This window comes from Vombatus ursinus, unplaced genomic scaffold (assembly GCF_900497805.2).
Source record: "Vombatus ursinus unplaced genomic scaffold, bare-nosed wombat genome assembly UNPS02008614.1, whole genome shotgun sequence".
NCBI classification, from domain to species: domain Eukaryota; kingdom Metazoa; phylum Chordata; class Mammalia; order Diprotodontia; family Vombatidae; genus Vombatus; species Vombatus ursinus.
This window is the reverse complement of record NW_020948392.1, coordinates 494,464-519,980: the sequence shown is the minus strand read 5'-3', so window position 1 is coordinate 519,980 and position 25,517 is coordinate 494,464. Positions and strand designations below refer to the sequence as shown.

Below are 25,517 nucleotides of genomic sequence, written 5' to 3'. Positions count from 1 at the left end.
TATAGTAAGCAAACAGAGTATTATTTAATATGAAACAGTTGTCAGTGTTTTTCACCAGCAGCAGCCTATTTAGTTAGAGCTCTCCTTATTAGACACATTACCTCTTATTTTAATGCTTTTTGAAATTTCATATTAATTTTGACCTTTGCTCTCACTATTCAGCAATGAATAGGAGGAAAGTGGTCTGCACTTCATTTGGGAAACTGCGAAGTGTTTGAAGCTGCTCCCTGTCAACAAAGCCCATCTTTTTAATATTAATATTCTCTCACTGATGTTATATCAAATATATAGCAAATCATAGAATATAATCTTAGAAGAATCAAAACTGTTAGTTACCCAAAGTGTAATGAATGTATAATGGGTATAAATAGGCTGCAATATACTACTACTAATAATTTATGTACAAGAACTGGCATAAAAAGTATTATCAAGGACATGTATGACAGGAAAAAGCAGGTGGACTGAGTCACATATCAACAGTTACAGATAAAGAATGTAAAGTTCAAGTTTTACACTGATATCCACAAAACAGCAGAAGACTAAAAAGAAGTACTCCAAAGGCACAGGAATAAATACACTATGGAGAAGTTACAAAAGGACGTGAACAAGAACTATGCTATATACAAGAACTATAAGGATAAGAGGACATAGATGGATTGCAGTCTTTATCGGTGACAAGAGCAGGCACACAAATTAAACCACATTAAAAGCATTATAATGTACTTCAAAAAGGATTATCTTCTTTGTAAATCCTAACTTACTACCTGAAATGAGAAGGTGAAGGAACATTTTGATCAGTATCATGTAATTCAGAAGGTTTTGTCTGAAAAGACTGATAAAGCATGTTTGATGAAACTTTGGAGAACTCTTGGGGCCATCTTATGGGCTTTTTTTTTTTTTTTTTACAAAACTAAACTTTTCTTGGTGTGGTGGTAGAGGCATTTCTGGTAGTAGACAGAGCCACTAAATAACAAGTTATTGATCTTTCTGACTCATCTGCATTTGGGACCATTACCTTAAAATGATAATAGACCATATGTTCCTCCATGCAATGCCTACTATATAAACCAATGGTGTAAAGGCAAAGCTTCCTCAGTATAAATGGATATATAGCAATCTCTGCAACTTAAGGACCGCTTTTTGTTTTTTAAATGCTTATTCTAAAGTATCCTTTTAATAGCATTTATTCATGCTATGATTCATGAATCATTCATTCAATGATTAAATGTATTCTAAATGGCAGGTGCTATACAGGTTACAAAGATGATTATGGGATCATACAACCACAGATTTTAATTGAGAAGGGACTAAGAGGCCATTTAGTTCAAGTTCTTCATTTTATAGATGAGGAAACTGAGGCCAACGTTAGGTGATTTTCCCAAGGTCACAAAGGTAGTAAAGTGATAGGCCCATGATTTGTACACTGCTCACCTGACCCCAAATATAACGCTCCACATTCTTGCTCTCAAGAAACTTAGAATATAGGAGAGAAAAGACAGATACAATTATAATAAAAGGGTTCAAATAAGGGTGAAATTCCTTAGCCAGGCATTCAAGGGTCTCCATAACTTAGTGTCTACCCTCTTTATTTGTACTATTCATCTGTACTTTTGTTCGCACCATTCCCTGTACTTCTTCCTGCCCCACATCTGTTTAATTACTTATCCTCAAAATCCAGTTTAAATGTCTTCTTCATAAAACTTTCCATGGAATTTCCCATCAAAAACTACCTTTTCTTTGACCATACGTAACACTTTGTACCTGTTAGTCTCCTGTCATAATGCATCCTGCATTGTAGTAATTGCATTGATTATATAAGCGTCATTCTCCTTCACCATCATTCCATGACAAAGACCATGTCTTAGCTATCTTTCTCTCCAACATCTAGTACAATGCTTTGTACACAGTAGAACACACAGCATGGTCAGAGGTAGGCTGGAAACACATGACTCCCTGATTTTATGGGCTGCTCTCTATTATACCATGCTTTTTTTTAACTATATTACAAAACAGTGAAAAGTATGAGTCCCAACTAAATCATATCTTCCTCTAAGAATTCATAGGTGAAACTGTCAAGGAAAACAAAAGGGAGAAAATACAAACCAATCTATCAATATTTCCACAATGATCTATTTTCCTCATCAAGGACAATGGAGCCACCACATTTTAAACATCTCGATCCCCAGTATTTTATTTATAAGGAAGGTGACAGCAAAATCAAAAGTCAGTCAGAAAAAGCAGCTGAGACAGATACAATACAAATAAGAAAATCTGTGCTGGAGGAGCATAAGCACTGAGGGGGATCATTTCACAAAATCTCTTAGAAAGGAGAGGATACAAACGGAATGGGGGGAAACGACTAATGGTTCTCTGATGATCAAAAACTAACAACCTCTATGCTTATTTCCTTAATTTTAAGAGTCTTTTGAAGAACGTTCTACACATATAACAAAAGCATCCTTGATGAAAATAAGAAGGCAACAGTCAAGCTTTCACAAACTATTTTTTCATATGTCAGATGACAGCTTTACAATCACACAACTGACTACAAGATCCCACTGTTTAGTGTTAGATAGAAAAATTGCCTTTGATTTAGCATTAAAAAAAATCTTCAAGGCTCACCTCCAATAAGAAGTCTCTCATGCTTATGTTAAAAATGTAGAGGATTCCTTAATAAAAATAACCAAAGAGATAACTTTATTCAACCACTCTCTAATTGTCAAGCAAGACACATAATGGAGATTTATGTTCACCAAAGGTGTTCACCACTATCATAGAAGATTTCCTGGAGGGGGCGCAACAAGAAGAGGGATTCCTTATTGATGTATCATAGGTTCCTTCAAATGCTGTTTCTGGATGAAAATGCACTGAATGAATCAAGAACCAGAACATTATAAGGCTTCTTCAATGAAATCCATTACATAAAAGAGACTGGATTAACAAACCTACAGGAAAACTAAATGGTTAGAAAGTTTCCTAATGTGCAGACCATAATAATGAGTCTTGGAAGGTCAGTCCACTGAATTAGTACACAAGCATATTACATATATACCTATAACACTGTAGATGGACAATAAGTTGGGCTCAGAACTACTGAACAACAGAGAACAAAATGGATTGCGTCTAGGAAACTGGACAGTGTCTAAATGATCTCAAGCTTGTCCTTCAAAACCACACCCACACCACCCACACCCTCACATACACCCTCACACACACACCCCCACACACTTTTTAAGAACACTAATGTTTTTCTACTGAGAAGTCTGAGAATTTCAAAATACCATATAATTATAAAACAATTAAGGTTATGGATGACCTTAATGTAAGGCAATGTAAGGACACATGGTGGGAATAAGTAGGCTATACCATATTTCCAATATTGACCTATGAATTAAAATATCATGCAGGAAATGTATGCTTGGAAAGGTGAACTGTAATACAGTAAAAGATAAAGGGGTCCTGTGGAATGTTTCATTTTACATGAAATTTTTTTTGGAAGGAAGAAACAGGAGGAAAAGAGAAAAGGAGAGAGAGAAGTAGGGGAAAGAGGGAAGAAAGGTAGACAGACAGAAGAAGGAGAAGGGGAAAGAGGGAGGGATTGTAAAAGACAGGAAGGGAATAATAAAAGCAGCTTTGGAAAGGATGGAAGGAAGGACAGGTAGACTTCCAGAGTCCTAAGTAGATCCTCTATGGAGCAACTGGAAAGCATGGACAGGAATCTCACAGGATGAAATGATATGAATGTGTTGTGATCTGTACCAATGAAAGAAATAACCAGGATAAGGAGAACATGGATCCATTCGAGTAAGGTGATTTTAGATATTAATGGGAGTTTACATATTCTCTCAACTCAGTTCTTCATTCAATCGAGACTAAGGTCACAACTACCCAGAATTTAAAAAAATTATTTGAGACATAATTATTGTATGTCTGAGATAGAAGAGAGCTAAGCAGTCATTGTTAGTGAAGTTCACAGGAAAAAGGGTTTTTTCAATAATTCTTGTGCTGTCATCTCATTCCTAGACATTTCCTGAAGCCAATGCTGCTCAACCAAGACTATGTTTCTCTTGTAACCTGACCATACTACTAACACCCTCAAGGTGTCTTTCAGGTAGTAACCAAAGGAAACTTCAACAAGAAGCTTAATTTTTAGGTAACTAGTGTTTCATGATTCCCCAACATGTAAAAAATTACTTTTTAATGGCATTTAACTGAATAAAAATGGAATAATCATCCATTATGTGCCTTCTAATCGGTTTTCTGGCCCTTCTTTGAAAACAAAGCAAATTCCTGGCTTTCCCTAAACAGTGGATGCAGAAGATGATCTAAGACTGAGGCCAAAAGACTCCTAAGCAACATAGGCATCAAATGGATTTGTTTTGAGAGACTGGTGGTTTCTTTTAGGAACTGGAAGAAACAGGAAAGGATGAAAGCTCAATGCTAGTCATCTGCAAGAAATTCTACTCCCTCACCCTCTGAATTAAAAGTATTTTCCATCGTTTCTGAACTGCATCCATCTCTGCCTTCAAAACTTTGCTAAATTATCATCAGCTCTACAATTCCTTTTTCAACTACTTCACATTTCAGTAATCTGACAAACTATCTTTTGTTTTCACACATTAACTAAATGCATGTATAGACAAACACATTCTAAAATATGCATTTGTTTTTACGTTCATGTATCTATCCATATTAGATTGTCAATCTTTTAACTTTGTAACTTACTACTATGTCTAACAATAACAACGGGTGCTGAATATTGTATAGGCTCCAAACGAACAGTTATTTACAAAGCTACATTAGAATGTTTCTATGTATTCTACCTGTTTTCCCAAGGTAGATGTTATCCTTTACTGTAGTTGTGATTTTTAATAAGCTAAGTTCTGCCTTTACTCCCCATTTCTCTAACACCAAGAAATGTTTTCTCTCTGATGTAGAGGGCACTAGATATAGGCCAGCAATGTAACTCAAAGCATAACATAACAATCTAAGTAGGATATAAGCACCTGACCCACTATTTAACTTTGGGTAAAAGGGAACACCAATTTGACAAACATTTATTAAGCTCCAACTATGAATGAGGCACTGTGCCAAGTACTTCAAGTAAATCTGTTTTCCAGTTACAAAATATGAAAAATACCTCTCAACTAGATCAAATCCACTTACATGACATATAGTGAATTATAAGCTTCTTGACAGCAGAGCAATTTTATTATCTTTTTATCTCGCTCAGTGCTTAGAGCACACAATGTTTTGCTCATAATTGGGCCTAACAAGTTTTAAATAAATAGAAAAAAATCAATTACTTGCTAAAATGAAATACTATAATAACGATCACTCCTATTAGCTAAAAGTGAATGTGTTCTTGTACATGATACCAAAAAAAAAAGTGACTGCTCTCAGAGTGAAATACTAAAAATTATTTTAGGTCAGATAGGACTCAAATAACAGGATCACAGATCAAGAACTAGAAGAGACTTTACAGGTCATCTAGTCATCATTTTACAGATGTAGGAACTGAGGATTAGAGAGGTAAAGTCACCTGCTCAAGACTCAAGCAGAGGTGGAGTCAGGATGGTGGAGTGAGAGAGAGTATTTTTGCCCAGTTACCCAACATTCTTTCTCAACAACCTAAAAAACATGCCATACCAAATTCTGATTGGGAAAGCCAAGAAAAAGTCACAATGAGTCATTTTTCCAGCCCAGGGCAGCTTAGGAAGAGACGTCTTCAGATATTGGGTTGGGAGCTGGCCAGGAACATAGAACAGTAGAGGCAATGGAAGCAGTCTTAGGGGTAGCAGTGAGAAGCAATCAAGTGCCCTGGAAAGGTAAGGGGCCTGTGACTAACTACCAGGGCTGGAATCACCAAGGCAGACAGAGATACCAGGGGACCCCTGAGTGAGCACTGGGAACAGGAACAAGTGTCATCTGGAGCCCATTATCCAGTTCCAGTGCACAAAGCAGAGCTTAAGGCTGTAAGCAAGAAAATTCCCTAGCTGAGTGCAGAGCAAGGAACAAATTCCAAAAATTTAGCTCTGTGGCTCTGAGCATGAGAACAGAGGAGGGGCTGAGTTTTAACCTTTAGCCCTGCACATAAGTCTGCAGTGGAATAACCAGGGCAAAAAATCAACATCAAAGAGGAGTCAAGCAGTTTAGTTCCTCTGAACTTGGAGAACCTCCTAATGGGCTAACAGTAACTGAGTTTAGCAGCAGTCTATGGAAACTCAACTATACATAATCAAATATACTCAAACCTAGGTCAAGAAGTTGCAAGTTCATACCAGGTGGGCAGTGAACAAGCCTCTCCCCAGATCACACCATTCTGGAAGCAGTAAAAACTTTCATGCCCAAGACTGAGCTATGACAACAGCAGAAGGTCATAAAAAGACAGAAGCTCAGGCCAGATAACCTCTGCCAAAAGTGAGCAAGGCCCAACACTAATATAAAGTCCAAAGTCAAGAAATAGGATGGAAGAATGAGCAAACAAATAAAGAGCCTAACCATAAAGGGCTATTACAGTAACAGAGACGCTCAAGCCAAATACACAAGACAAATGACATAAAAAGACTTACAAGCAAAACCTCAAAGAAAAATAAAAATTGGATATAAACCTAACAAAACTTCTTACATGAGACGTGGCACAGTGGATAGAGCACTGGCCCTGGAGTCAGAAGGACCTGAGTTCAAATTCGGTCTCAGACACATAACACTCACTAGCTGTGTGACTCTGGGCAAGTCACTTAACCCCAACTGCCTCATCAAAAAAAAAAAAAAAAAAAAAGAAAAAAAAAAAAAAAAACAAAAAAAAAAAAAATCCGAAAAACCAAATAAGAGCAGTAGAAAAAATGGGAAAAGAAAAGAGAGCTATCCAAAGAAGAATTAAAGAGATGAAAAAAAAAAAGGAAGCGTTTATATAATGGAGAATAAAGTGGGAGGGAGACAACATTTGAACACTGGTTTCATCTGAACTGGCTCAAGGAGGGAAGAATGCACACACACAGTTGGGTAACAAAATTCATACCCAACAGGAAAGAATGAGGGAAAGAGGTTAAGAGAAAGGGGGTGAGGATAAGAGGGAGGGTAGATTAAGGGAGACAGTGGTCAGAAATGGTCTTGAAGAGGGGACAGGGTAAAATAATACATAATTAGCAATCAAAACTGTGAATGTGAATGGGATGAATTCATCCATAAAATGCAAGATAGTAGAATGGATTAGAAACCAGAATAAATGTACTTTACAAGAAACACACTTGAAACATTAAGATACAGAGGTAAAATAAGGGAGGGAAGCAGAATCCATTACACTTCAGCTGAAGTGAAAAAAAAAAGGCAAGAGTAGCAATCGTGATCTCAGACAAAGCAAAGGTAAAAAAAGACCTAGTGAAAAGAAATAATCAGGGAAACTGTTTTTGTTAAAAGGCACTAGAAATAATAAATTAATATCAATACAGAACATACATGCACTAAATGTCATAGGATCCAAATTCTAGAAGGAAAAGTTAAATGAATTACAGGAGGAAATAGTAAAACTACACTAGTGGGGAACTTCAATTTAACCTTCTCAGACCTAGATAAATCTAACAATAAAATAAACAAGAAAGGCATTAAGAAGCTATGCATAGCATTTTCACAAAATTGATCTTTACTGGAGCATAAAAACCTCACAAATGCAGGGGAAAAAATAGAAATATTAAATGCATTTTTTCTGATCATAATGCAATGAAAATTATATCCAAAAAAAGATCTTTGAAGTATAGAGTATACAGTAAATGAGAATCAGTATTCACATTCAGGTAGGTACTTTGACTCTAAAACTAGAGCTTTCCTCTGGACTATGTGTTTAGTAGTATCCTCCTTAGTAGGATCTCTTATTTTTAGAATCTGGTGAATTTATCCATCAGGAAGATTAGTTACTAGTGCTACATAACCAACTATATCCTTGGGATTCACAAAAGGTTTAATTTTGGGTTAAGTACTATATACATAATTTGGGAAGGAAATGAGGTAAAGCACATACATAAAAGAGGGATGATTTTTTTAAGCTCCATTAAAATTTTTACCCAAAATTGTATGCCTTTTCGAGATAACTGAAAAATCAACACTGGAAAACAGTACTTTTGGTGCTTCCCAGAACTTTAAAAAAAGTAGTTCATTTACAAATGCCACCTACTTAAATGAAGACTTTCTTAGCCCCTCAAAATGCCTTATGTATATGTTGTATATAGTTACATGTACATGTTGTCTTCCTCAATAGAATGTAAGCTTCTTGAGGGCATTTGTCTTTTTTTTCCTTGATGCCAACAATGACACATATATAGTAGCTACTCAAATGCTTAGCAAGTTGATCAATTTTGTGTAGGGAGAGATACAAAGAGTGTCAAAATTCAGTAAGTATTGTGCCACTAAAATACTAAGTACCAAGGAAATGAGTATTAAATATTTCTTGCTTCATGTTTCAATGGTCCCCAGAAAGCAGATAGAAATATTTGCTACCACACTAGGAGATGTCAAATTGACAGACTGCATGATTCTCTTAATGCTTAACTGCAAGCTATGAACGAACGAATGAATGAATGAAAAAGCATTTAATAAGCACTTGCTACATGCAAAACACTGGGGATACAATTGGAAATGCAAGATAGTCCCTGCTCTCAAGGAGCTATATTCTAATATATACCATAACCATGTTGTAAAGACTATTTACAAATGGATACAATTTTTAAGGTAATGTGAAATGTCTATAAATAAAAATAACATTTAGTATCAAACCTATGCCTTATCTGACAGTGTATCTATGTATGAAGCACTATTAAACTGATACAAAAAAAAACCGTTCACAAGATACAAGCTGAAACAAGTTACTGACTCACTGTAGAGTGTTAGCAAAGTCACCAATATCCTTTCTGCAGTATAAGAATTACCTCAGAAGGCCAAAATGATCAAAATTAATAAAAATGAAGCTTCCACAGTAATTTCAAAAAGGAATGCTCCTGATCTGCTAAACAAACTTTCTACTGAATAGTAAATTATGCATTCACACAATTCTTCTAGAATAAAGAATACACTAGTCATTCAAAAACCAAATAGGTATTGAATTTTCTGCTTCTTTTCTCTAGTCTATACCTGCAATGAAACCACTATAGGGAGGTTAAAAATGGGAAAATCCCTAACCAAGTTTGAAAAGTCTGGTTGCAAGTAATAAGCAAATAAATACAGCTGGCAACTGCTGTTATGAAATGGTACTGGTGAAGGAAACGTCTTCAGGAGTATCTTCTTCAGTTACACATACAACCTTGTGTTGGGCTGAAACAGTTGCAGGTGCATCCTGACACACATTTCCCAGAAGATATATTTCAATATAGTAAGCAACCACAGCACTAAGAAAGTGACCCATTTTATTACCTACTTTCTCTTCATCACTCCCCTCCTACTGGTCAATCGGTTTGCCCTTCCATGCAGAAAAACTAAGAAGAAATCTAATCATATATTGTGTCTACCAAATTTTCAAAGAATGATTCTTTTTTCAATTACTGGATTTTAAAAGTGCAAATACTGTCACAGATGCAGAGAATTAATTATTCTCTATTACTATTTGACATCTTAAGATAACAAGCTACTTTTCAAAAATATTTGAAATGTCTTCTCAATTTCTTAGTTAGATGTAATCTTGTCTAGGGCCCTGTACCACCAGAAAAGGCATAGAATTGATAGAGATGGAGGTGTTAGAAGATATTAATGTTAGAGATATATAAGGAAAATGAAAGCATCTCACATAAATGGACAGAACTGAAGCAAAACAGTAACAGAACTTGCTTCTAGAATATATAGTGTAAAAAAAAAGCAATTTTCTAGCTTCAGATTAGAGGTGCGTATATTATTCTAATATATATTATACATAATTGTATATTATATAATACATATAATTTATAATATAACACAGATAAGATAGAAACACCCATATATGTGTGTATGTGTGCACATGTGTATCTAAAGTAGTAGTTCTTAACCTGGGGTCTGTGGTCCAATTTGGATAGAAAAACATATATCTTTATTTTCACTAATCTCAAACTGAAATTTAGTATTTACCTTACTTACGAATACAGGCAACAAATATTATCCTAAGAATGGGTTCAAAAGTTCTACCAGAATGCCAACGGGGTCTATGACACAAAAATGTTAAAGAATCCTTGCCCTAGGAGAACTCAGAAGAAAGAATTTCAGAAGCATGTGAACCTAGTCAGTTAGAAAGCTTTTTACTTTTTGTTCCTTTTGCCTCAGACTATTTCCACAACAATAAAACATGTAAATAAGCCAAGGAAAAAGGACAGAGGTAAAAGATAAGAATATTAGTACTTTGTGCTCTGATTTAAAACCAAACAAGTAGTAAACAAAAAAAATACTCTCAATATAATCAATATTATTATTCAAATTGTAGTTTGTTGAGTCCCTCTTATAAAAAGTGCTTGTTCAACATATAGGGATCTATTACCATCTTTCTCATATAAAAATGTAATGAAACTCAAATAAATTCTGTACTGAGATACAACAATACCTTCTTTTAAGAAAGAGGATGCATTCTGTGATCATGCTTCATTATACTTGGGTAGAAATATCATGGGTAGAAGGAATATATTCCCTACCTCCACATACCACTTAAGAATAAGTAAGATAGAGATTAGTATGAGAAGGATGAAAAGTGAAGTAAAGAAAATCACGAAAGTAAAGCCTGCAACAATGAAAAGAACAACAATTAAAACAACTGAAACTGAATGCTGTGATATTACAATGAACAAGGTGGACCTCAAAGGCAGCTTAACAAACAGGACAGAGTGATGGACTTGAAACCAGGAAGAACTAAGTTCAAACCCAGCCTCAGATACAGTGTAACTGGCCACATCACTTAGCTGCTTCAGTTTCTTAGTTCCTACAGTGGGGATAATAATAGCACCAACTTCCAGGATTGTTATGAGGATAAAATGAGATAATTTTGTAAAGCAATTTGCAAAACTTAATTAAAACACTATATAAATGCTAACTATTATTATTATTGTTATTGTTACTAGAAGAGAGATGAGAAGGGACCTTCCCCTGTACCTTAGTTTTAGAGGTGGGATACTATGAATATGAAACACTACACAGAATGTCAGACTCTAGATGTGTGGATGTGTGTTTGTTTTGCTGAACTGTCTCTCCCCCCCACCCCCTTTTTTAAGTCTTTGTTATAAGAGATGGCTCTTGGGAGGAAGAAAGGAATACACAGAGAAATTTAGGTGACGTCAAAACAAAAGACGTGAATAAAAATTTACTGGAGAAAAAAAGCTGCCTGGGGCACTGATAGATTAAATGACTTTCTTAACATCACACAACCAGTATGGGTCAAGGAAGGACTTGAAATGAGGTCTTACTGGCTCCAAAACAGATCCTCCATCCACTTGACTACACCATGCTACCTCTTAAAACAAAACAAAACAAAAAAAAAAACGGGAGAGTAAAATTACTGGCTGAAATAAAATTTTTAGAAAGCGTGTGAATTTAATTTATCTATTATGTCAGATATTCATTAATACAGAAATAATCAAAAACTGTATTGGATACAAGCAGGACAGTAGTTGTGATAGTTAAAGACAAGATCACAAGTGTTCAAGCAAAGATACTTCACAGCCACCTATCTTTCCAGACTTATTTCCTATTATTCTCTTTCAGACATGCTACCAGACACCTGAACTGTACTACTACCTGTTTCCATACTTGACATTCCACATTCCTAACTTTGCAGTTGTACAAGTTGCCCTCCATATCTGAAAGGCACTCTATTTTGTCCCTCATCTCTACCTCTGAGGATCTTTATTTTGCTTCAATGCTCAGTTCAGATGCTATTTACTCCATGAAGACTTTTTTTGAATATCAGTTGTTAATGTTCCACCCCTATTCAAATTATCTTGTATCTTCTAAGCTATATAAAGGTTCCTTAAAGGAACAGACTATTTCATTTTTTGTTTTTATATCCTCCCAAATTAGCATAGGACTTGAGGTGTTCAATAAATGTTTATTGAATAGAATGGCAATCTTAAACTAAGAAATCACTACTCAATGGATTGGTGATCACATGAATGTGGGTCTACACTACCATCAATATAGTATGTCTTCTCATTCCGTGTTATCCTTCCACAGATATTCTACAGAAGATAAACCTAATATGTCAGAGGGTTTTCTCTGGATTGTTCTACAATTTGTGTGTACCAGTGGAGCACTCTGGCTGTCCATCTGTTATCCCTTGCTCTTTACACATGACTGGCCCACCCTCCTTTTCCAATCATACATTTCCTTTACAACAGAGGTGTCAAACATACTGGGCCTGCAACACTCCCAGTGTGGCCTTAACCAGATTAAAATGAAATTGTTAAATATTTAACAAAATAAATAAAAATACAATAGAACATAATGTTAATATATTATTTTCTCAATACAGGTTTAGTAGTACCTATTTCTGAGTTTGACACCACTACTTTATATCATCTCTTCTGCTTATGTCATCCAGGCAAATATGCTACAGATTACTTTCACCATTCATGCATCTCTCCATTATTCTATGTATTTACTACACTTTCGATTCTTTGAAGACTTGTGGTGTTCTAAGATTCACATCTATTGGGAGGAGAATATTTCTATTAAAAATAATCTTCAGAAATCAAAATTTAGATTACTCTGAAATTTGTTTTAAAATGGACAGGGGCTAATACTTGATTTTCAAAAACAAATTTAGTTCAAGAAAAAAAATCTTCCAAAAGGTAAAGGAGAAGAAGAAATGCAAAGGACAAGCAATCCATTTTTTGTTTTAAAGAAGCTTGAAAAAATTATATATATTCCTAGGTAGTAATCTCTGAACAAACAAGAATTTAAAAACAGTTGTGAGAATTTTGATGTTAATGTTTCCAAATTTGTTTTAAAATATTTCAGAAATAATTTTTTACATTTATAAATAATTAGATGTTACAACCTATTTGGATTAGATTACAAAGTATTAGTTAGGACTATTTAACTTCCATTTTTAAGTAGCAATAATCTGACTCCAAAGTAAAAACATAAAAATACTAAACAAAAACATGAATTTAGAGATCATTTCATCCCACAAATTTTTTAGATTAGTAAACTAAGACTCAGAAATGTCAAGTGGCTTATTCAAGCTAGCATATAACAAAACTGGAACTAGAATCCAGTTATCCTAACTCCTAGTTTATTGTCCTTAGTGCAACATGCTTTCTCACATAAATGATGGGGGAGGGGAGAATGTGGTTTTTGTCATTGGCTACATGGCACAGAATAGATTTACATCACATTTTTGTTTCCTGCCCTCTAGTTTTTAAGACATCTTTCTGACTGCCCACTATTTCCCTGATTCTCAACTTTCCTGTTTTTCCACCACAAGTACACATTAGGTAAGGATATTATCAATTATTTTTCTATCTTATATCAAATAATAAATGAGTTTCATTTGCTGCAACTGATTTTTAAAACTCCTATGACAAAATCAACTGAAATATAATTTTAACCTATAAATGAACCTGAAGGAGGTATGATTGTTTGACTAAAGTTCCTTCTTTTTTTCCCCCAATTTTCATTAATGATATACTAGAAGCCTAGTGTCAGGCTGTAGAGATATATTGTTTGAGGACCATCCTATTTAAGTTCAGAAGACTTGGCATCAGCTTGGCAGCATAATGATAAATTTTGGGGCCTTAGCAATTCTCCAAGTCCATCTCCTGAGTTACAGAGAGATCTTAGTTCCGTGTCAGTGGAGGCAGTACCCACAGCAATGAAATTACAGGTCCTTGAAGCACACAAGGTAAAATGTAAAAGCAGAGAGAAGGACATGGAGGATTTTAAAATTATCACCTTTCACCTAAGTCACAGGAAACTGGTAAAATATATTTCACTTGCACTCTGACAAGATACGAATAATAGCTTTATCTGGAACTATGGCAAAATACAACAACAACAACAAAACAAAGCCACTCCATAGGCTGCCAAATGTGTGAAGGACTTTTAAAATGTACGTATATATGTATGTATATACACATACACACATATATTAAATATAAATAGGGTATGATAGATAATTGCTTAAAAAAAGAAAAACTGTTTTCCTCCATGCCTACATAAAAACCTACACATTTTATTTGCAAAGATATGTACCAATTTATCATCTTCAGCTTAGATACACACATGAAAAAAATTCATAAGCAGTGCACTAACTCATTCCTCAAATGAAAACCTCAGGCTTCTAGAAAATGGGAAAGCCACAACACTTCAGCAATAAAAGTTTGAATCACAAAATATCAGATGAAAACATAGATATTGCATTCTCTTTTCTTTTACTGGTTACATTATTTTTAATAAAAATATTATCAGAGTCAAAAAAGTCCTACACTAATCACTTTTATCAATGGTTTCACAAAACGAGGGCAGATTTACTCTCTACGTTCAATTCAACATTTATATATAAAAACAAAATGGAAAAACTTTGTGCTAATACAAGGATGAATACAAGATGAAATAAGAATACAAGGATGAAATTATGAGAATATAAGAATGAATTAAGACAGTTAAGATTTATTAAGATATATATAGAAATAATGACACAAGACATTTAGGGGGGAAAAAGTCATGAATTTTGATAAAAAGTTCACTTTCAACAGCAAAGATAGGCGAGACTATTAAGAAAGTTGCATTTCAGCTGGGCTTAAAAGGACAATTTAAAGATTTTAATAGAGATGCTATATAGAATACAAGTCACATATGAAAGACAGCTGGACAGAAAGTAAAAAGGCACTGAGATGAGAGTAAGCAGGATGAGAAATGGAAATAATGAGTGATCCAGTTTGGCTCAAATGAAGGACTAATGTAAAGATAAAGAATATGTGTAAAACAGTGTATATGAGGTAAGACAAGGTTGAAAATGTAGTAGGAGACAGACTGTGGAGAAGCCTTTGTGTCTATATATATATTTTTTTTTGGGGGGGGGGGGTCTAGGCTTGTGATTTCACATAGTCAATTGTAAATTTTAAAAGACAGTAGGAGTTACACAGTGGAAGGACAGAAATGTCGTGTTTTTTTTATGTTTTAGTTTGTTTTGTTTTTGGTTTAGGTTATTGATTTCATATGAATGGAGAACTTCAGAACAGAAAACTGCAGATCAACTGTTCAGAAACTGAAAGTCTTAAGAGCACGGCCTGGGGCACTCAGAGGTTAAATGACTTGCCCAGGGTAACTAGGAAACTAGGCCTTCCAGACAAAGGCTGGCCCCCTCTACAAGACTTCAAGCTTCCACTCAAGTATCAAAATATGAAATTTAAATTTTATTTGGTAGACAATTAGAGTCCACTGAGAGCTTTTAAAGAAATAGACACCATAAATGCTGACTAAAATGATCCAAAAACGAATTAGGAAGGGCCAAAAATGAAGGATGGATTAAAGAGACAAACTGTAGGCAAAAAAAGTTAGGAAAACTATTAATCTATGCAAAAGAAATTTCTCAAAAGAAATGAGAACTAGAAACAAGGTGGTTTCAGATGATAAAGGATATTTTAGTGTTACGACTGGCAGAATTTGGTAAATGGCTGGATTAAGTAGGAATTAAGAAATGATGAAAGATGGGTCTGAAGTTTCAAGCCTGAGCTACAGTAAAGATACTGGAGTTATCTATAGAAAAGTTATGAGGAAGACAGGTTTGTAGGTGGGGAGATGGGGCAAGAGGAAAATGAAGGATTAGTGAATTAGTTATAGAGATGCTGAATTTAAGGTGCCAGCGGAAATGTCCAGCAGGCACCTGGAATTGTGGAACTGAAGTTCTACAAAAGAACTAGGGATGAACACAGATTTGGAAGTTATCTACGTTGAGGTGATTAATGAAATCATAGGAATGGATGCAATCACCAAAGAAGGCAGCAACTCAGTCGAAACTATCACAAAACTTTCTCTTCACTACACTGACAAATTCTGAGTCATCAAAACAAATGTTAGAGAATTTAGAGAATTTTATTCTTTGATCCAAGTTTTTCCTCCGTGTAAAGAATAGGACAAAACTCAAAATTCGTATAATGCTTCTGTAGCTACTCAAATACAGGGAAGTGACAGAATTACTTAAATAGCCCAAAGAAACCAAAAGTTCAAAAGCAGCTCCTATAAGGAATTAAATTGTTGATATTGTCCTTTGCAAAGAAGTTTGGCAAATACAGTATTTTCTACAGTATTCTCAGAGCAAATACAGTATTTTAAAAAAGTTCTTACCTGGATTCTCCACTACTGTTTCTAACACTTTCTTCATCACTGTGTCCATTCATTGTAAATATTCAGAAGTTTAAAATAAAATATAAATCTTCCCAGTTTACAAGCTGGATTGCTTACTTCAGACTGTTCCTTGCTTCCTTCCAAATGGTCACAAGTTATTTTGGACTCTTTTCAAATTACCTAAAGAATCATAATTTTTTAAAAATTAGACTTAAAATTTTTATAGAAATCACACAAATTAGGCACTTAAAAACTATTTTGGATGTGCCTAGATATATGATAACCAGATTGTTTTAAAAAGATAGAAAAAGTGTTTCAAATATGACTGGCATGTCTGGTATTGCGCAATAGTTCATTAATAAACTGATACTCATTGACAAAATATAGTATTGCTATGTAATATCTGTGTCTGAAATGCTGAAAAAATTTGTGGATTGATAAATTTTTAGTAGCAATCTAAAACCAATTCACAAAAATTAGTCCAACTGTAAAGATTAATAAAGCAAAAAACGCTTTACATAATAAAACATTTCATGACTAAAACGAAGTCCAAAAGCCTAGCTGTACGGTAGACAAGGGGCTGGCCTTGGAGCCTAAAGATATGGATTCAAGACTTGATGATCTGAAGGGGCAAGTCCCTTAACCTCTTCCCTAAGCAACTTTTTCAGAATAACCAACTTTCAGTGAGTGGAGAGTACTGTACTTCCAAACTCTTAAGTTCAGTTTATGAAATCTCAGATCCAGACCAAAAAACATAAAAATAAAGGCAACCATTCCATATACTACAAAAAACAAAACGGTGAGAAAAGTAGAACTGCAGTGTGTATACTGAAAAAGGGAAAAAAAATGAATCCGAGGGAATATACTTTAAATTCTTATTTTGTCCAAATTTAAAAGGATACTGATTCCAAGACACTAATTTTAGATTTCCAGTATGGAGGTTAAGACACCACAATAGCTCCACCTCTTTTTAGACAAGATCCCAGCACAAAACAGAAGAGTCACCTACAAGCCATCAATGAATAAACAAAGGAGATCTCTGGCAGGGAAGCGAAAGGAAGAAGCCGGGGCGGAGACAGCAGATCCTTCCTCAGTCAAAAAGTAACAAGACAGCCTGCTGAGAGTAGAAATGCTGTGTGTAGCTCAGCATAGAGAAAATTCATGTCAAAGATTGTTTCTTTTCACCAAAACAGAAAGAAAAATATTAGCTCAATGAAAACTGAGAATCCCAGGAAGAGACAGGGACTAACTCCGTAAGGTCCTGGGTCCTTCTATGCAAGGACTGTTCCCTAAGGGTCATTCCTACCATCAACATTTTTCCTCATGTGAAATAAAGAGTGTCCCAAAAGTCTTAGTTAAGTTTAAAAGCTGAAAACTGCACTAAAACTTTCGAGACATCCTGTATTAATTCTCCTTCTACCCTAAATCCCACATGCCAGAGTTTACTCCTTGATTTAAATCCTCTTCGTAACTCTTACTTTACAAACTCCACTTACCTCTCTAACTTTTCTTGTTCATTCCTCCTGCCGCTCATCATAGTCCTCTACTCTGCCAGACCCTTCAGCCTCATTCTCTCTCACATCCTCTCCCTTTTCTCAGAAGTCCTCTTCTCAAGACAGAGTCCTTCTGTCAAGGACCTCCCCCTACAGAAGCTCCCAGCGCACATCACCATCCCCGGCCTTTCACTGGCTTCATCCGACATTCTTCTCCCTTAGGCTCTTCCATAACAGCTCCACCCTCGAAATTTACAAAAAGGGGTCGTGCCCCCCTCGCCCCCTGGCCCTTCCTCACCCTGTCGTCCAGCAGCCTCCTCCTCCCTCCAGCGCTGCTGCCCTGCACCCCCCCGAGATCCGCTCCTTTCCCGCCTCAAACTTCCCCGAGGTGCCCCCTTTTCCTGCACCACTTCCAGCCGCGTCCCTGAGCGCCCCCTCCCGCACTCGGGGCCCCGCCCGCCGTCGTCCCCCCCCCAGCTCCCCACGTGCTGGATGCTGCGGTGCTGGCAGCCAGAAAGTGCTGGCTCCTCTCTCCACTTTCTCCCTCACTCTTTCAGAGGCACCGCACCGGGGAGGCCTAAGCGATGGCGACTCCGCAAGAGAAGGGGAAACATTCCCCGCACGCCCTCCCCGCACACAGACGCGCACACACACACATACACACACTTCCCTATCCCACGCGCCGCCTCCCGGTAACCCCCCTCTCCGGCTCCGGCCCGATCCCCTCTGCTGGGCCGCACAGCCGCGGGCCTCTGCTGGCCGCCCTGCCTGCTTTCCCTCCCCCATCCCGCCCGCCCAAGGGCCGCTGGGCCGCTGCACTCGGCCATCACGGAGAAGCCGCCTCCGGCCGGGCAGGGCCTCCCTCCCCCCGCAGCGGCGGCCTCCGCCTGCCCCCAGGCCCCGCCACGGCCGTGTCCGCTCCCTTACCTGTGGAAAGGGTGTCCCCGGCCGGCGGTGGGACTCTGCTGGTCTCCTCCCGGAGCCCGGGCCGCGCTGCGGCCGCTGTGGAGAGACTCTGGTCCCGGTCGTCCGGGTAGTGTCTGTGTATGTGCGCGCGCGCGCGCGTGTGTGTGTGTGTATGTGTGTATGTGTGTGAGTGTGCGTGTGTGTGCGCGTGTGTACGGAAAGGGAGGGAAAAAGGGGAGGAGGGCGAAGAGGGGAGGGGAAACCCGGGCCTGTGGCACGATCTGGCGATTCTTAGTTGTGGCTACAACAATCAATTCATTATTGAAACACAAACAGAGAGAAGAGAGGAGAGAGAAGTAACGAGCTGTCCGCGAGCGCGCGCGCTCCCGCTCCCGCCCCTTATCGCCTCCCGGCCGCCGCCATGACGCCAAGCTAAACCACCTCCTCCCGCTCCTCCCCCGGCTCCGCCTCGGTCCCCGCGGCACCTCCCGCGCGACGTCGGCTCCCCGCCGCCTCCTCCCTCTCCGGGAGCGGAGCGGGCTCGCGCACGTCGGGCCCCGGGGCTCGCGCGCCGTGGGGAGGGGGCGGGGTCGGCGGCGGCGCTCCGGGCGTCGCGCTCGGGGCCGCCGCGAGCCGCGGCCTTTTCTGCCCCCGCGGCCTCCGCTGTCTTGGCCTCGGCCTCGGCGGGGAGTCGAAGGCGGAAGCTCGTGCGGCGTTGGGCGGCGCGGCGCCGGTGAGCCGGCCGCGGAAGCTGTGCGGCCACGTCAGAGCGGCCGGCGTCAGCCGAGGGGCCGCGCCCCGGCCTCGCGCCCGGTCGCTCTCCGAGAAGTCGCGGCGCAGGCTGTCTGGGCCCGGGCTCGCCGCCTCGCGTCGGTCGCCTGGAAGCCGACTTGGGCAGCAGCCTGTTTGGAAGACCCGGTTTGGGGTTGCGCTCGTTTCGCGGGGCCTGATTTGGGGAGCGGGCGGGGCCGGGGCGGAGTGGAGGCCGGGGGGCGACGGCTTGTTTTCTGCTGGGGGTGGGCCCTGAAGCCCAGGCCGGGGACCCTGGCCCAGCTCGGGCTGCCCTCGAGCGCCGAGCAGTTACGGCAAAGCCACCGTAACTTACGGGACTAGATGTAACCGATGTTTAGTTTGTTTGCTTGTATTGCAACTTCAGGCCTCGGCTACAGCTTTTGTCCCCGTGTAAAACAGTAACTCTCCTCCTCTAGCTCCATCGCTTTCCCAGCTAGCTTCATGCTGCGTGCCAAGCTTAGTTTTTTTGTTTGCTTTTGTTTACCATTGAAAGGCGTTTTGTTGGTGATGGGGGGGGTGCCTTTCTTTGTATCCCTTCTACCTAATAACGCTCATCAATGAGCGTAACAACTCAAAAGCATCTAATAGGCATTTAATAAATGCACGTTGACTTTCTGTCAAGGCATTAATTGAAATTGAAACTCATAATTGCCCACCTCCTGTCAGTGATCTTGAACCACACCAATTTCATTGCTTTTTAATTTTTCTCTTTTATCCTGACCCAGTGGATTAGTTTTATATTCTAATGTTACATTTGGTAAAGGTGGAATGAGGCAAACTATATAATATCTAATCCCCCAATAGGTTAATAACTGTCTAATTTTACATTTTGTGCTGTCTCTACTTGATTCTTCTCAAGACAAATATTTTAAATACTCTGTTAACATAGTAGGCAACTCGATTGTGGCTTCCCTCAGCATGTTAAAAGATTTCTGAAAAAAAAGTTTATTTTAAACTACCAGATCAAAGCAATTTCATAAAACATGGTATAACTGAATTTCATCAAGGTATTTGTGATAGTCTCTCATGACTTCCTGGTTGAACAGATATGTATAATACATTTAAATAGATTCAGACTTGGTTGTTTGACCAGATCCAAGTAATGATTATTAATGTTTTCAGTGTCTTCTTAACCCCTGACAATCTTCTTTACATAATTGCCAAAATGTCCTTCTAAAGTAGGAGTCAAGTCAGTGAAGCATTTTTAGAGTACTTGCTCAGTGGCTATGATACAAAGAAAATCAAAAAGACTGTATCTGACTTCAAGGAGTTCACATTCTAATAGGTGAGATAGCATATAAATAACTGCATATCTCAGACGTAAAGATTATATGAAAGGTCTTAGAGAGAAGGCATTGTCAGCAGGAGTGATTGGGAAATGCCACCTGTCAAAGGTGAAATTTGAGTTGAATCTTGAAAGGAAGCCAGCCAAGCTAAGAGAGAGAATATACCAGAAATGGTGGATCACCATTACAAAGAGATAGAAATGAAGTGTTTCCTAGGAAGTTGGTAAATATAAACTTTTGTTAAGGGCTAATGGTTTTCAGGCACTGTTAAGAACTGGGGGTACAAAGAAAGGCAATAGGCAGTCTCTGCTCTTAGGGAACTCACAATCTAATGGGGAAAATAACATGCAAACAACTATGTACAAACAAGTTAACCAGTACAGTTTGATCATACAGTGCATAGAGGGGGATAAAGTGTAAGAACACTAGGAAGATTGGAAGCAGCCAGGTTGCCAAGGGCTTTAAATGCCTGGAATGTATTCTCCTTATCTCTGTCTTTTAGAATCCCTAGCTGCCTTCCAGGCTCAGATCAGGTGCCAGTTTCTACTACAGCCTTTCCTGATCCTTCCCCCCACCTCTCTTCAATTTATCTTGACTCATACATGTTTAAATCCCTAGGAAATGTAAGCTCCTTGAGGGAAAAATAAATTTATATGGAATGTAAGAATTTATGTAGAATTTATTTTTGCCTTTGTTTTCTCAGCACCTAGCACATTTTTTAAATTGTAGGTGCTTAATAAATGTTAATTTAATGGATGTCTCTAATGGAGTGCTCCAGGGATCTGTCCTGTACCTGTTGAATTTGTTATTTTTATCAGTGACTTGGATAAAGGTAAAGATAACATGCTTTTGTTGATAACATGAAACTGGGAAATTGGGTGGCAGAATTGAGATTCCAAAAAGTCTTGACAGATTTTTGTGAGACATCCAATCTATTAAATAAAATTTAATATTTTTTTAAAAATCCTCCATTTTGGTCCAGAAAGTCAGTTGACTCAGAATGAGGAGGAGAGATGAGACAGGAGAGTTCATGTGAAAAAGATGTGGGGTTTTTGTGATTAACTCAAATTACATTTGCCATCTAATGCATTTCCAGAAATGTAGTGTTAAGAATAAAAGGTAATTATCACTCTGTATATTGCTTTTATTAGACCAAATCTGGAGTACAGTGTCCAGTTCTCAGAGTGACTTTTATAATCTGAATGACTTTTATAAGCAGGTGGATGGGTGAACGGATTTGAAACCATTCCCTACAGGGAACAGTTGAAGATCATGAGAATGTTTAGCCTGGAAAAGAGAAGATATTAGGGGGAACGAGATCACTGTCTTCAGTTATTTAAGAGCTGCCATGTGGAAAGTGATTACATATGTTTTCCTTGGCCCCAGAGAGTAGATGTAGAATAGAACTTCTTATTAGAAGTTACAGGAATGAAACTTTTGGTTTAATGTTAGGGAGAAAAAACTTCCACTAATTTGGCTGTCCAAAAATTGGGTAAAGTATGTTAGTATAAAATTTAATTTATACTAAGGTAGTGGAAGAGGAAAAGAAACATTGGATAGAAAGACATACATGAATTAAAAATCTCCCTGCTAGCAACTTGCTGTGTGACCTTGAGCTCACCATTTTCTCCCTTAGTCCCAGTTAGGAAAAGTGAATATATCTAGTCATTTTAAAAGAGAATTTGTAAAGATTAACAAGATAATAAATTTAAGTTACATTCCCTCAAGTAACTAAATAGTTAATTTAAAAACAAGTGCAATATGGTTGCACCAAGCAAGAGATGCCTCAATTCAGATCCTTTTTTTTCCTCAGTGACTATTAATTTACATTACTGAAATATAAATTAAGTAATATAGGGTCAGAGACAACAGTTACTGTAACAAAAAAAACAGTGAAAATACTTAAATTGCAAAAACAATTGTTAATACATTGTTAATGGAAATGTTGTCTATAAAAAATAACAGTATGATGCCAACCTCTGACTGTAAATGCAGTATATCCTGAAAATGAGTTTTTGCATGGCCTTAACCTTTAGGTATGGTGAAAAAAAAAAAAGAAATTTAGCATTCTGTATTCTTTTTGACTTGATAATTCAGCCACTTGGAAATTAAGAAGTAAATAAAGGGATTCCCAGTTGTATTTTATAAAGGTAAGATCTTTCCCAAGTCATGTCTTGTCCAATAAACTGCTCCCCATTTAAGATTGTGGTTGCCATCCTAGTACTTTAATTCCCAAGACTTGCAAAACAGGCATTCAGTCTGTCAACAAGTATTTTACTGTATGCATTTACTGTGTCCCAAGGCACTGTATGAAATGCTAGGGATTCTAGAAAGGCTAAAGCAATCTCTGCCTTAGGAATATACATTCTAAAGAGGGAAAATCACATGTAAATAACTAGGTACATGCAAGATATATACCAAGTCAGTGGGAAGATTCAAGCTTTATTTACAAATTCAAGGTAAGTAGGAAATTGGAACAATAATCTTTTGGGTTTTTTTTTTAACAGCCTAAACATTGTTGCAAAAGTGTTTTTATCCTTAATTATCTAGACTATTGTAATCCTGTACTTCACTTTCTCTAAGTAACCCAGCTTGTTTTTATTGATTAGTTTTAATTAAAATTAAGCATACCCAAGGCAGTGGAGAAAATCTAGTGGGAACAGTTTTTTATGTTTGAATCTACAGAGGTTTGCCAGTTTTGTTGTGGGGAATGTAATCCTTTTTAGTATAAATCTAATGCAAATTATTTGATGAAGATAGGTAAATATTTTTCCTCGGAAATTTGATACAAAGGATAAAAAGATGTGGATTATATATTTTTATATTTATGTCAGAATACTGATTTCCAAAAGAATACCCATCCACGGGAAAACAACACAGGGAAATAAACACTTGAGTCCCCCTGATACCAACCTCCGGGTCCATTCCAAGGAGCATTGAAATGGATGATCTATGCTCCGTACTGCACTTCTATCTCTCCTTCCCTTAGTACACACTCCAAATGAGGTTCATGTTGCATCAAATTCAGTGCTGTATGATCTTCCAATAATAGAAACAAAATCTATACCATGAGGTTAGAGAAATATACCTTAATACCTTGACTTTACTGTTAGAAACCTCAAATGAAAAGCACTTAAATGAAACATAAAATTAGATCAAAGTAAATAGAAAAAAATGGGTTACTGATTGAGAAAAAGTACTAACAATCATCTTTATAAATTTTTAATTTTTGTGGGAGGGGCATATTTATAGCTGTGGTACATGGTTTTGTTGGTAACTTGGAGGTGCTAAAACATAAACCTTATAAATATACACTTTTCCTGCTTAAAATTTCATTAATCCATTCTTAGATAACGATATTAGTGTTCTGATGAATCCCTGATGGCATGAATACAGATTAAAGCCCCCTTCTATACCTTATAATGCCATTTATTATCCCTTTCTCCTGTAAATCCTCTACAGAGATGTACTCAACATTTTAGAGTCATCTTTTCTCCCCCCTTTTTACTATCTCAAGTGTAAAACTAATACTGAGTTATCTGTTGCCTATCATTTTTGTTGTATGGCCAGCTCATCCTCCTTTTCATAATATCCTATGTGTTTTTGAAGTGGTTAAAGGTCTGTTGACTACTTTATTAATAAAAGCTAGTAGAGAAAGGCATAACAATTACCAATCATTAATTCCTTATTTTAAATCAGTTAACATGAGCCTTTTTAACTTGGCACCTAGCTAATCACTTTGCTTTTGAATGACATAGCATCCTGTTAAGTTCATAAAAGAGTAGAAAGACAAGTCCAAAACTAGTACAGTTCTTAGGGGAGGGGGCCAGACCTCAGTATTTTTTGAAGACCAGGAATTGGGCAACAGCATAAGACTGATCATGAAGGATATGGAGGTGAAAGAAAGAATGGTGCTAAAGTGGGAAGTTGACAGGACTGAAGAAAAACACTTCTCAAATTTGCCTAGAATCACCTCTGCTTACAGCCTGTAACATAGGTTCCTCAATGCAAATTTTGAAGAATTAAGAAAGTAAAAAGTATTGGAGATGAGTTGCAACAAATTTCATGTTAAATTTAGTTAATAGGAAGCTGTGAATTGACATGCTGAAAACATTAAGGTGCAGTGGTATGTAAACTGCTAGACACATTGTAGGTACTCTAAATTATTTAGAGGTTTGGCAGTATTAGTCCAATTTCAGAGGGAAAGCTATAATGTATTTCTCATCTCCCACCTCCGCATGATTAAAGACATAAACATTAATACGACTTTGCAGGTCTTTGGGTAGAAGAACAGTCTTCATAGGAGAAAGAAATGGGACAAGGAGAGCAAAAATGCTGAATTTAGTGAATGATTTGTTTTTAAACAAATGCATTTGGAAAAATCTCATTTCTTAGACCAACTCTTGGTCTAATGGGAAAGCAAAAATTAATATTTTGGACAGAAGCTTCTCTTTTTTTCCCCTTATTTTAAGTTCTCAGTTATCCTGAGATTTTTAAGCAATTGGACATACAACATGTATGTTTTTTTGTTTTTTTTTTTTGATAGCCTCATATATGACCAACTTGGTGCACTGAAAGTCTTAGTTCATGGCTTAATTCTTTTGTATAGATCTAGGGCTGTTCATCTGTTGCCCGTCACTATTGCTTATATGAATAATCCAAACCTTTCTTATCATTTGTTTTGTAGATATATTTTTTACAGATGAAATACATGGTATAACTAGAACAACTTTGAAGTAAGGAAGATGAGTTC

At 37.5% G+C, this 25,517-nt stretch overlaps 1 protein-coding gene across 4 annotated transcripts in view; it reads right to left on the bottom strand.

Moving 5' to 3' along the window:
* LOC114034228 (chromodomain-helicase-DNA-binding protein 1) overlaps positions 1 to 19,003 on the bottom strand; it is a 118,445-nt gene extending 99,442 nt beyond the window's left edge. For 2 of the 4 annotated variants that reach the window (XM_027849827.1, XM_027849828.1), the window contains exons 1-2: positions 18,708 to 19,003; positions 16,288 to 16,467 (exon numbers count right to left, since the gene is read on the bottom strand). In XM_027849827.1, coding sequence (XP_027705628.1) covers positions 16,288 to 16,340 — 53 coding nt within the window. In that variant the 5' untranslated portion in view covers positions 16,341 to 16,467; positions 18,708 to 19,003. The remainder of the gene's footprint in view (positions 1 to 16,287; positions 16,468 to 18,707) is intronic. The other 2 variants (XM_027849829.1, XM_027849830.1) reach the window with 2 other exon arrangements.
* Positions 19,004 to 25,517: the final 6,514 nt, after the last annotated feature.